The sequence below is a fragment of the Bidens hawaiensis genome, unplaced genomic scaffold (assembly GCF_021521415.1).
Source record: "Bidens hawaiensis isolate Kalapana, Puna unplaced genomic scaffold, B.hawaiensis_p1.1 tig00017759_1, whole genome shotgun sequence".
Classification (NCBI taxonomy): Eukaryota; Viridiplantae; Streptophyta; class Magnoliopsida; order Asterales; family Asteraceae; genus Bidens; species Bidens hawaiensis.
The window spans coordinates 345,939-358,664 of record NW_027492678.1 but is presented as its reverse complement, the minus strand read 5'-3'; the positions used below and the strand labels follow the sequence as shown (position 1 = coordinate 358,664).

General features: G+C 32.5%; 1 protein-coding gene across 1 annotated transcript; it reads left to right on the top strand.

Moving 5' to 3' along the window:
* Positions 1-10,573: 10,573 nt before the first annotated feature.
* Positions 10,574-12,120, top strand: LOC143554542 (small ribosomal subunit protein uS19x-like). The gene is made up of 4 exons (XM_077044270.1): positions 10,574-10,636; positions 10,715-10,863; positions 10,929-10,986; positions 11,718-12,120. Exons 1-4 carry the CDS (start codon positions 10,634-10,636, stop codon positions 11,964-11,966), a joined length of 459 nt encoding a protein of 152 aa, XP_076900385.1. The 5' UTR covers positions 10,574-10,633; the 3' UTR covers positions 11,967-12,120.
* The last annotated feature ends 606 nt before the right edge of the window (positions 12,121-12,726 follow it).

Below are 12,726 nucleotides of genomic sequence, written 5' to 3'. Positions count from 1 at the left end.
TCCCAAAGACTGTCAAGAATGTTCAGGAATCAGCTACCCATCTATTTTGTCTTCTAGTGGGCCTTGTGGGCTTGTTTTTACATATCTTATATTAGGAATGAGGTGTTTAAACATATATATAAAGGGCTAATATCCTATGAACGAATTTACATAATATTTCCAGCCACCACACCTGCTCTAGAGGAGAAACCAAGGAGGACAAGCTTACGGTTCTATCTTTTATCTTTCGGTTGTCGGTTTTGACTATTTTAACGTTTGTGAGTTCGTTTTTGGTTTTTAATCATTCAAACCTTTTGTAATCAGATTTATATGAACATGTTTATCATTTATATCTATTTTATTTCTTTGCTGAGGTGGGTATCTAAAAATACTTCAATCCACTTAGCTTTTCGACCATGTTCTTTTTCCTAATAAGAAGTAATGTAATAAACGCTAAAGCACAAACAATTATAATTTTTTAAGATTGAATTTACAAATAAAACTAGCTTACCAAGCAGATACGATGCTCATCAAACCCTATTGAACCGCCCGTATGCTGAGATATACTGCCATCATTACCCTCTTTCGTGCGGTTGTCTCTCCCGCTCGCGGACTTCTTTAGCCATTTTTCTGTGTTCCAACCCTATAAAGAGAGAAAAATATATGATACATGTATAGGGTAAAAAATATAAAAATAAAAACTTGAATCACCTTCATGCACAATCACATTAGACAAATGTACTAAAAAGTCCTAACATGTATTTACACATCGTATCATGGCAAATCAACCAAACATTCATCATACAACTTAACTTATGATCACTTAGTTCACGAGACAGATTATAACATATACAAACTTATTTAATCACTATGAAAAGATGAAGTATAAATTCTACAAACTTTACCACAGTAGAATATTTGAATTAGATTTATCAAACAATTTTTATAATATTTTTCTCATGCATACAAAACTCACAATAATTCAAGCTTTAAAGATATGTACCAACAATTCAGTAGATTGCACAACAAACACTTGTTTAATGGTTCTATCAACTCATTAATCCAAATTGTGCAAGACCAATTGGGTTGTATTCAAAGCTCATAATACTAATTTTCAGAACTAAAACCAACCCGTTTGGTTTTGTCATTAGGGAGTTATGGTGTCGGAAAGACAGATCATAATATAACTCCCCAAATCAGCTTTGACCAGTGTTTTTGTAAAATTATAAATACTATTCAAAACTCATCAAAAAATTACAAACTTTACCTTTTTGGAAACTAGACTCATAGTACTATATCCTAGAATCAACACTCGTTCAATAATCATCGTTTAACATCAAGTTACATACCAATAAATAAACAAAAACGAATCTGTCAGCAATGAAAGAAGATGTACTAAGCTTCAATTACAAGTGAAATACATACCTTTTTAGCGATGAAAGAAGATGTACTAAGCTTCAATTACAAGAAATAACACTTAAAATTGAAAATCCCCAAACTTGGTTCTTAGGGTTCTTCACACTCAACACGAATCCGGAAAAAATCGAGATAGAATTGATGGAAACCGACACCATACGTGAATTCCTCTGGCAAAAATAATAAGATTAGAGCCCTGAATCAAAGGATTTGGTTAAAAATTGAGTGAGTTAGATAATTAAAGATGAAAGATGGTGGGTGTAGAGAGATGAAGAAGAAGAAGAACAAGAAGTAATGAAGAGAGAGAAAAAAAAGGTAGGTTAATATGAAATTAGATTTAAGAATGAGAGGGTAATTCAAAATTTTTTGAAGAAAAGAGGGGTGAATTTAATTTGAAATTTTGAGGGAAGTAAAATTAATAGGAAATAAATAAAATTAAATATTTTTAATTAAAATAAAGAGTTGTTAGTGTGTGTGTGTGTGTGTATATATAACAACTAATTAAACATTAAATAATACAACAAATTGTATTTTAAATATAAAAACATATAAAATAAATACAAGTGATATTTATAGTTGCTCTAAAGAGTTGTATAAGAGTGTAGTAATCAGTGTTAACGCCCAATAATAAACCATACGCTTATTAGTGGGTAATACTAGTTCTTGATCGGTGTTAGTGTCTCATTATAGCATCTATCATGTCACAGTTTCTCTAAAAGAGTTGTATAGGAGTGTCATTAGTCATGGTTAGGTGTTAACGCTCGAAACACACCATACTTTCGTCAATAGGCCTTATTTGGCTATCATTAGTCATAGACTCTTAGTTAGATGTTAGTGTCCCTTGGTTACATCATAGTTGCTTTAAGAAGTTTGTATATGACTATCATTAGTCATACTTAGATGTTAACGCCCAAAACATGTCATACATTCATCAATGGGCCTTGAATGGTACTAGTGGCCATTATAGCATCTATCATGTCCCCGTTGCTACAAGAGGGTTGTATATGAGTGTAGTGAGCCATATGCATAGTTGGTCGTCATACTTTGCATTAATGGGCCGTCTTAGGCCTTGATTGTTGTTAGTAACCCATTGTAGTCTCTATCATATCATAGTTGCTCTAAAAGGGTCGAATATGAGTTTAGTGAGTCATAGTTTGGTTAACGCCCAACAAAATGCCTTACTTTCATCAATGTGCCTTATTGGGCCTTAACTGGTGTTTGTGGCCCATTATAGCATTTATCACATCATAGTTGCTCTAAGAAGGTTGTATAGGAATGTCATTAGTCATAGTTAGATATTAATGGCCGATAACATGTGATACTTTCATCATAGGTCTTATTGGGCCTTGTTGGTGTTAGTGGCCCATTATAGCCTTTTTCATGTCATAGTCGCTCTAATGGTTCATATTAGGGCTTGAAATCTCTTAGTGGTCTATTATGGCATGTGATATGTAACATTAGATATTTAAGGGTTATATCGTGTTATAGGGAGTCATATTATACCATAATAGACAAAAACAACTCATACATGTCCTAATGGATCATATTGGGCCTTGAAATCTCTAATGGCCCATTATGCATATAATTTTAAATTGTGTCTTAAGAGGTACAACTCGCATAACCCGTCAATATACATTAAACATAGGGGTGTCAAATGGGTTGGGTTGGGTCGAAACGGGCTATGGGTCAGAACGGGTTATGGGTCGAAACGGGTCAGGTCCAAACGGGTCAATTAAAAAAAGGGGTTGTTATGGTTCGGGTCGGAATGGGTCAGGGTCATAAGGTTCGGGTTCATAACTGGTCCGGTCAAAATGGGTCAAGGTCGGAACGGGTCAAAACGGGTTTCGGGTTGTTTTTTTTAACAAGGACAACGGAGGAAATGTTTAGTTTTTTTACTTTTTCCGTTTTTTATTTATAATTTGACTTATGATTTTTTTATTATTATTTTTAAATATTTTTTTAAATTGTGTCTTAACAGGTTCAACTCGCCTAACTCGTCAATATACATTAAACATAGGGGTGGCAAATGGATTGAGTTGGGTCGAAATGGGTTGGGTTGGGTCGAAATGGGTTATGGGTCGGAACGGGTCAGGGTCGAAACAGGTCAGGGTCGGAACGACTCAATTAAAAAAATCGTTGGTGATAATAAGTAATGTCAACAGTACCAAAAGTCCTAACATGTATCCACACATCACGTATAATATCCGAACATCACATATAATATCCGTAGGAACTTGTCTTTTAATCAAAGATAGTACATATTTTAAAACTTATTCATAATTCATTATCAATATTAGAAACTTGCACTTTGATGTGTATTGGTGTCCAAATCCGAGCACTTGATCTTCGGCTTTTCGCTTCCATTTGCGGGCTTCGCCTAAAGCAATCCAATACCAAATATTAGTTATTGCCAATATTTAAATATTATATATAAATAAGATATTAAACCCAGAGTAACATTAGTCAAAATATTAAGCCAAACCAAGTCCAACGTAGTCTATGCCGGCTACCGTTATGCAACTCCACAATTTATTATGTAGCTTAACTCGCCCGACTGATCATAAGCTTCGCGTACATGTTTCTAATCAGCATGATTAGAACCCATCAACATAATTACAACCCATTTAAATTAATCTTAATGCTATTTCACGTCTCAACTAAAATTCAACTTTAGAAACGGTTACAACTTTTCAACATATTATTTACAACCCGTCTAAACAACTTAATGAATCATTTCTCTAATTAAATCATGCTACTAATTTAATATTCACCAACGAGTCAAATCTTCATCTAGTTACTATATTATTATTATAATCGACAAGCTGGTCCGAAACCCAAATCAAACCGTACTACACAATGCTAGTACTATTTATATTCTACACACGAGTAATTCCCACTTAGACATTTGGTAGGGTAAACTTCAAATTGTAACGAGTTAAAACAACAAGTACGCACTAAGTATAGTCAAAAGAATCAACTTTCATTTAATGGGTCAAGGCGGCCCGTATCCATTTGATATTCATAATAAATCAAAACATACTAATAAGACTTGTAACTTCTTAAAATAGATGTAAGATAAACTTACCTTTGTTCGTAGGAGCTTGATTACACTTCGTCCATTTGAGTCGTTGGCTTCCAAGCTTCAACATACCTAGCTTGTTAAAGTCAACTTTCAACAAGTTAGAATACATAATGTGGACACTCGGCATTAGTATTCTTTATATTTTCATACCACTCTCATTCATACCGAATAATTAACAAGCCAAGAATCATCAATGTGTTCATCAAGTTATTAGTTAAACATTTTCAAGTCATTTATCCACTTCCCCCGTTTTAACGGTTAACTCAGTACATATACGACTAGGCTCTAATTAGCAACTTCATACATTATGAAATTAATTTACATTAAAGCAGTTATGTCATAATTTCTTCTAAACAAGTGCGCATACCATTTATTATTATGAAAAAAACTATTTTCAGTACTGGACCTTTTGTACAGCACCTATTCACCTCAACTTTTGACCAGTTAAAAGTCAGAGCTAACTTAATATGCTCAAAAGTAAAATGTAGTAAACTCACAGATGTTTCCAAGCATATAAAGTTCACCTTTATCGGAGCTGCGGTTTATTATATGTGATTTTTAGCAAACAGGTCAGCAACCTATTTTCTGTCAAAACAGTATGCAGAATCTGTTGTATTGCTCTAGAAACTAACTGTTTTGAACAATATTTCATCCGAAACAGCTTTTCATGTTCACATATAAAACATAGTAGACTCAAGGAGATTTTCAAGAATATAAAATATATCTTTCCCGGATTTTTATACTATTTTATATGATTATTCAAAGAACAGGACAGCAACATAATTTAACTTCAAACAACATGTTGTCATCATTTTAATCTACTGTTTTGATCCGTTTTAATTTTGAATTAGCTTATCGTGTTCAAAGATGAAACCTGGTACATCAAAAGAGGTTTTCAAGCATGTATAATACACATTCACCCGATTTTTCTATGATTTTATACGAATTTTATTGACAGCAGTAATATGAATTTCACATCTTAACAACTCTTTTAACTAGTAATAGATCACATAATCAATATTATCACGTACTAGATCATCATGCATGAAGTGTAGATAACAAAGCCCCAACTTTAGGGTAGAAACACTTACCCAATAATCGATCTACTAGACGATGATTATGTATTTTCTAATGCTCGATTTGATAATCGATTTGAGAAGTGAAATCATTTGTTCTCCTTCTTGCTCGTTCTCTTCTTCTTGCTTGTTTTCTTCTTTTGTCCACACACACATCCAGAACATCCAAAAATATGCATCACCCACCCTTTTGTTTTATTTCCTCTTTGACCCCTCTTTGGTTTAAAATCCATATTTATAAAATCTTGAAATTTGGGATGTTACATAATTGTTGTTTAACATCGATTTACAGATCAATCAATAAACGAGAACGAATCTGTCAACCAACTGATCTCAACAAAACTCAAACCCTAACATTTTTTTGACATCTCTAGGGTTCTAATTAATCATGTTGAAAACCCCCGTTAGATTTGATCGCATGATGGTTGATGAAGTTTGGAGCAAGAATCAAAGTGATGAAGAAGAGTAATGAGCTTCAATCGATGTTTATGGATTAGGTTTGTAATTGGGAGGAGGTGAAGGTGATGATACTTAGAAAAAATAAAGCGTTTTAGCCATATAAAACTAAACTACTCTTTGGTCACACAACCTCGTATAAGTGGCCATTATTTTAAGCGTTTTAGTCACATTACTAATAAATACAATGGTTGTTCGTCATATTTCGCCACATTATTAAAAATGTGGCTAACAAATGTGACATTAAGCCACACAACGTAATATATGTGGCTATATAGTTTACCTTTTAGACACACCTCTTATCAATACAGTAGTCGTTCGTCACATTTGGCCACACTATTAAAACATGTGGCTAGTTAAATGTCACAGTTTGTGGCTAATGTATGTGTTTTTGGTCACATGTATCAAAGATCAAACAAACTATGACTGTAGGTCACATTTCGCCACACGTTTTTATAATGTGGCTAGATTTTGTCATAGTTTTTTCAAAGTGTGACAAAAAGTACCTGAGTAGGTATAGAATGGTCACATGAAGAATAACATGTGTGGCCAAAACATTCAGGAAGGTTTTCAAACATGGTCAAAGACCTTTTAGCCACACATTTAAGCCGAAGTGTGGCAAATCGCCCAGACCACATGTGTGGCTAAAAGTCGATATTCACGTAGTGTGTCTGAAAAAAAAAATCAAATGTGAATTCTATTTTTGGAGGTTTTGAACTTCCTAAATTTCGTTCGGTTCGGTTTTCGATTCTATTCAAAAGAATTTCAACAGATTAAACCTAGACCGTACCAAACTCTCACACTACCCTTTGGTGTAACCTCCAGGGTTGACCCGTCAAAAGTCAAATTCGCAAACAGAAGTACAACAGAACTCAAAAAGCTCAAAGCCGTATGTTTCAAGGAAATTACTCGCACTACATATATGCCGTATGTTTTAAGGTTTTGTTAATGACACTTCTAGAAGAAAAAAATAGTAGAACAAGAAACATGAGCTACCAGTATCATATGTCATAATTTGTTGCAAGTGAGATTCCCACAATAACAAAATACCGACGACCTTCTCCATTAGTAACCATCATTATTGACGGATCATTGACAAATCCATATTAGTTTTATATAGTAAGATGTTACCAAAATAAAGCATTATTCTATTCTTTAATATTTTAAAACAAATCTTTGCCCTATGTGCTTTTGTTGCTGACACTCTGAGCATTGTTACCAAGTGTTTGCATTAAGCGTGTTTTTGTACGCAATGTCGACATTATGTTTTTTACACTATTGAATGGACTCATTGAGCATTCTCTAACACGTCCTCTAAATCATGTGATGAGATCATGAGAGTTTGTAAATTATATTATATGTATTGAGTGGTTGTGAGTGTAAATTATAGGATTGGGAGATAAAATGTAGTGATTTTTTTAAAATTTTGGAAAACTTTGTTTGTTCTTGTTTATTTTTTTAATATTTGTTAAATTGGTTGTGAGCAAAAAAAAAAGAAAACTATAATGATAAAGAAATAAAAAATATTATTTAATTGAACATATAAGAGAAATGTAGTCTAATTATAAAGATAAAGATGGAGACGAGAGACGTGATTGGAATGCTCTAAAGAAGATAGGGTTATTGAGACACACTTGAATGGACTCATTATTGTTGATCAAAGAGGAGCCAAAAAAGGAAAAGTACCTTATATTTTCCGTACGTATTGACCAAATTTTTCAAAGTTTCTGGTTGTTGTTAAGTTACACAATAGTAGTTATAAATCACTCTTGATTTTTCCCAAGCGTACCCAGGACTATGCTCGTTACCAAACGTAGCTACCATATTTTAATTGTTAAGATCAACCAGATCATATCTTTTATTTTTAATTCTTTTTTTATAATATCATAACTATTTCATCTCCATACAATATTATTGTCGATAACTTAATTTTGCTTCTTAGGTTAATAAACAAATAGTAATATTTAGCTCACACAACAATCGGTTTTTATTTAAATATGTATACCCATCATGATTTTTGTAGAAAATATACCAGTCATGTTTTTTACTTCTCAATATGACCAACTTTTTAAAAAAAGTTTATGTCGTGGTGGAAATGATGTATCTTTCAAATGGTCATAACACTTGTCATACCCCATTACCCAAGTTCGAACCTCCCTTGTAATGGTGTTGCCTATATTTTAAATATAATGTTTTGTGTTATGGTATCAAAGAAAAGATTTAATGTTTTGTAACGAATAGTTGATGTTTTATATTCCGTGAAAAGTTTTAATTAACTCTGATTTGTAAGAACTGTGTTTATGAGTAAATCCGACGCTAAAGTAGGGCTACAGGGAACGGGGCCTTACATAATCTCACAAATATTTGATATAAATTCCTATTAAATTTGTGGTGTATTAAAAACCAGGTTATATGCCTGTGTGATATATGGGCTGAAAAAACCACTTTTAAAATACTAAAATATGGTTTATGGATGCCAAAATAGTTTTAAATACAAATACTCTCTTGAATTGTGTAATGCAAAAAATGGATTAAAATTTATGAATCCATTCAAAAAAGGGTAGCGGCGCACCTTACTCGTTTGCGTTCTGTTTCTATATAAATACTACTTTTTATAACAAATATAAATGCATTTATGCTGGTTTATTACCAACAGTAGTTATAGTGAATACCTAAATACCCAAAATGCCTTCTTACAACTAAAATAATTTGTGTCGTAACCTATTTTTATAATTTAAGCCGTAATATTTATTAAAGATTACATTATTGCTGTCATATCTCAACTTTGACGTCCATGTTTATCAAGATTGAATCTTAAGCTATGTCAATTTGCATTTACAAACATTAGACTAAATAAATAGATTTCTTCATTTTGAAATTTTACCAAATGTTAAAGTTGCCAGTTGAATGTATGATATTTGCATCGATGTGAAACCAATTCATCTGAGATCCACAAAGGGATAATCACCTCATTCACTTAGCAAATACCAAAGTAGAAAATGAATTTCATAAACAAAAAATAATGATCGTTAGTTCCTTACAAATTGCTACATAATAGCAAACTATTCACCCTTCCGTAGCCGTTACATTAAAATATTATAGGAATTCATTTAGAGAATTTAAAGGATTCAAAATACATTAACTCTTCCCAAGTAAATTATCCATGTATTTTTGTGCTTTATCTCAAACGTGCCCTTTGCAACCTTGAAGTAGGATATCATCACCCGATATCCTTAGTGCTTTGTCTACTTTATTTTGACATCTCTACTGCTGCATTTTATGATTAAAAAATGAATGCACATGCCAAAGCAGTTTATCTCCTAATCGAGGGAATTTCATCTATGTTCGTTTATTAAGTTAATAAACAAACAAATACCAACATTGTTGGCTTCACTAAAAGAGGGAATAAGAACTCCTGCTTCGTTCGTTCATTTATGTTCGTTTATGCGCAATTGTCTTTAATATTTTAAATAACCACTTTGGTATGGGCCATATTTAAACTATTAGTGTTTAAATAATTGTTCAATGTCTACGTCACAGTAGCAAATAAACATATGTTTGTAAAATTTCGTTCTGTTCGGCTTGGCTTTCGATTCTATCCAAAAGAATTTCAAACCGATTAAACCAAAACCGAACCAAACTTTCCTACTCCGGTGTAAACTCGAGAGTTAACCCGTCAAAAGTCAAATTCTCAAACAGAAGTAGAACATAACCCAAAAAGCTCATAGTCAAAGCCTCAAAACCCAAAAAATCATAGTTTTTCATAACGGGGTCAAGTTATTATACAAATAGGAACAAAAAGAGAAGTTTAAGAAGGATTTATGGCTACACAAAACAACCTCTAAAAATTATAACTCAAAATTGAATAAAAAACGAAAAACTTAAAAACAAAAAATGTTTCCACTGTCTTTCTAGTTCTAAAACAAAGACACGATGATGAATGATAAATATTATTGTGTTTTGTGTTTATTTTAGTTATTGTTTGTCTTTTTTCCTTGACATTTGTGTCTTTTTCTATTGTGTTATATTACTCAACATTACGTTATATTTTGTTTGACATTGTGCTATATTTTGCGATTTATTGTGTCATTTTTTTTAGTTATAATTGTGTCTTTTGTTTATTTTCGTCATTGTGTGCATTTTTCGATTTTTTTGAACGGAAATGCGGGGGAAACATTTTAGTTTTAATTTTTTTTTCGCTTTTTATTTATATTTTGAGTTATAAATTTTTTATTATTATTTTATTTTAAAAGATTTTTTATGTGATAAAAAAACTTTCTCACACCTCTATTTTTGACTTTTTTTATATTTTTATAGCCCTCAAACAACATGCCCATACAAAAGCCTAAAGTTTTAAGTTTGGCAGTTCAAAACAAAAAATACAAAAACCTAAAATCAAAGTTTTCTGTAAAAGAAGTAGAACCCATAAAAACAAATAACTAGCTCATTATTTTATAGCCCATAATAAACAACAGGCCCACCCAGTTATACTAAAACCATAACCAGGCCGAAGCCCTAAAGTCATACGATAAATACAAAATTTCTTTGTTAACCACCATTCATTCGGAACCACCAAACCCTAGCGGCCACACAGTTAACTCAAGCCTTGGCAGATTCAACAAAAATGGTGATTTTCATGTCTTATGCTGTATGATTTAACAGTCACAATTCAATCCAATCTAACTGTAATGAATTATTGTTGCAGGCGGACGTTGAGGTTGATGTTGCGGCAGCCGGAGCACCGAAGAAGAGGACGTTCAAGAAGTTCAGTTTCCGTGGAGTTGATCTCGATGCGTTGCTTGATATGTCCACTGATGAGCTTGTCAAGCTCTTCACTGCTCGTGCTCGTAGAAGGTAATAAATTTCTTATGTTTTGATGGATCTATATGGCTTTTTTTAATATTTTTTTTTGTTTGTAGGTTTCAGAGAGGTTTGAAGAGGAAGCCCATGGCTTTGATTAAGAAGCTCCGCAAAGCTGTATGTTTATTATTTTTATTCTGGTATATGATATTATTTGTGTTTGATTATGTTATTATGTGCCCTGATTAAATATCTGCTTGAAATGAAATTAAGTGATTATAGCCTGTATATTGTTTTTAAGGTCAATTATGTTATCATGATTTGTGTATTATATAGATTTATTGTAAGGTTGTATCTATATTATTAATTTTTTATATGATTTTATACATGTTGGTTTCTACCCTGATTGAATTGTTACGTTTGGAAATGACTAGTTATTGTTTATGTGTAATTATTGTGTAAGATCGTAATTTTGTTAGTTTGTAGAACTGTTTTCTAACAAGGATTATTAGAACAAATGTACAATGCTTTTAGCTATACAATGATTTTAGATTCTAAGTTGTTTGTTAAATATAAGTGTTTTTTAGGTTCTAAAATGTTTTTTAAATACAAATGTGCATTTTTGATGGTCAAGATGGTAACTTGAATTTTGATATATTATATGCCAAGTGTTTAGGGAGTTGTTTTAGCTTGGTTTTAGGCTTTTAGCTTAAATTAAGCAGCTTTATATTAAGCTTAATATATAAGAATTTGTTTTCTATTTTATTATTTAAGTTAAATGCTATATAAGATTTTTTACAGTTCATTTTATAATTGCTGAATATTTGATGCTATTTGTTTTTTTTCAACTTTTAATATGATTTATTATATTATCTGCATTATACTGATGTACTATCGTCTTTTAATAGAAACGTGAGGCGCCTGCTGGTGAGAAGCCTGAGCTTGTGAAAACCCATTTGAGAAACATGATCATTGTTCCAGAAATGATCGGGAGTGTGGTTGGTGTTTACAACGGGAAGACTTTCAACCAGATTGAAATCAAGCCCGAGATGATCGGTCACTACCTTGCAGAGTTCTCTATCTCATACAAGCCCGTGAAGCACGGTAGGCCCGGTATTGGTGCCACTCACTCTTCCAGGTTTATCCCATTGAAGTGAGAGCTTGTTTTTTGGATGGTTTTGTTTTTCTTTATGTTTTGTTAAGGATCTTGTTTTTAAAATGATGGTGATACTTCTGTTTTAGCATTTAATTTTCAGTGAATGATTCTATTATGTCAGTTTTTCAGTTATATATCTTGGATCTTATGGTTTGGTTTGTGTTTTACTATTCAAATTGTTCTTGATAGATGGTTTTTTAGGGTTAGTTATGTGCTTTTTGATTGACATATTCATTTGGATTGTTGTCCTCAGACCTGTTTTTGGAAGTTTTATTGCAAGTGTTTTGAGTTGTTTTTTATTGATTGCTGCTACACCTCTTCAACCGTCACCACGGCACAGGCTGCCCCTCAAATAGCTCAATTATTGTTAGGGGCCAGGCGGCAAAATGTAGGAAGGCTTACCTCTAATCTTGTGGATCAAGGTGTCTCTCTTTGATCCGCTATTGATATAGTTTGAAGAGAGTTAGCTGCTTAGGCAGGTCATACCTATATTGATGAGGATAAAGAGGTTGCTTACCGAGAGACTGTCGATTGATAAGTTTTATGATTTGTGTATGTTTAAACGTATCCTTGAGTCAAGCTATAGCCTGTATGAATCAATAAGTTAATAATTTCCTGGTAATCTTCATTTGTTAATACTGTGGGCCTCTTTACTAGAACAGTAGCTTTGATGTTTTAAAATTTTTTTTTTTATCTAACATGGAAGGTGAGCCACTCACTCAATTAAACCAGCTGTTACAACCGGTTCAGACGAGTTCAAG

What these genes read in the sequence shown, in the direction of transcription:
- LOC143554542 (XM_077044270.1), top strand. An exon ending in ACTGCTCGTGCTCGTAGAAG is followed by an intron (nt 10,864 to 10,928) that starts GTAATAAATTTC and finishes TTTTGTTTGTAG; the next exon opens with GTTTCAGAGAGGTTTGAAGA. An exon ending in TTAAGAAGCTCCGCAAAGCT is followed by an intron (nt 10,987 to 11,717) that starts GTATGTTTATTA and finishes GTCTTTTAATAG; the next exon opens with AAACGTGAGGCGCCTGCTGG.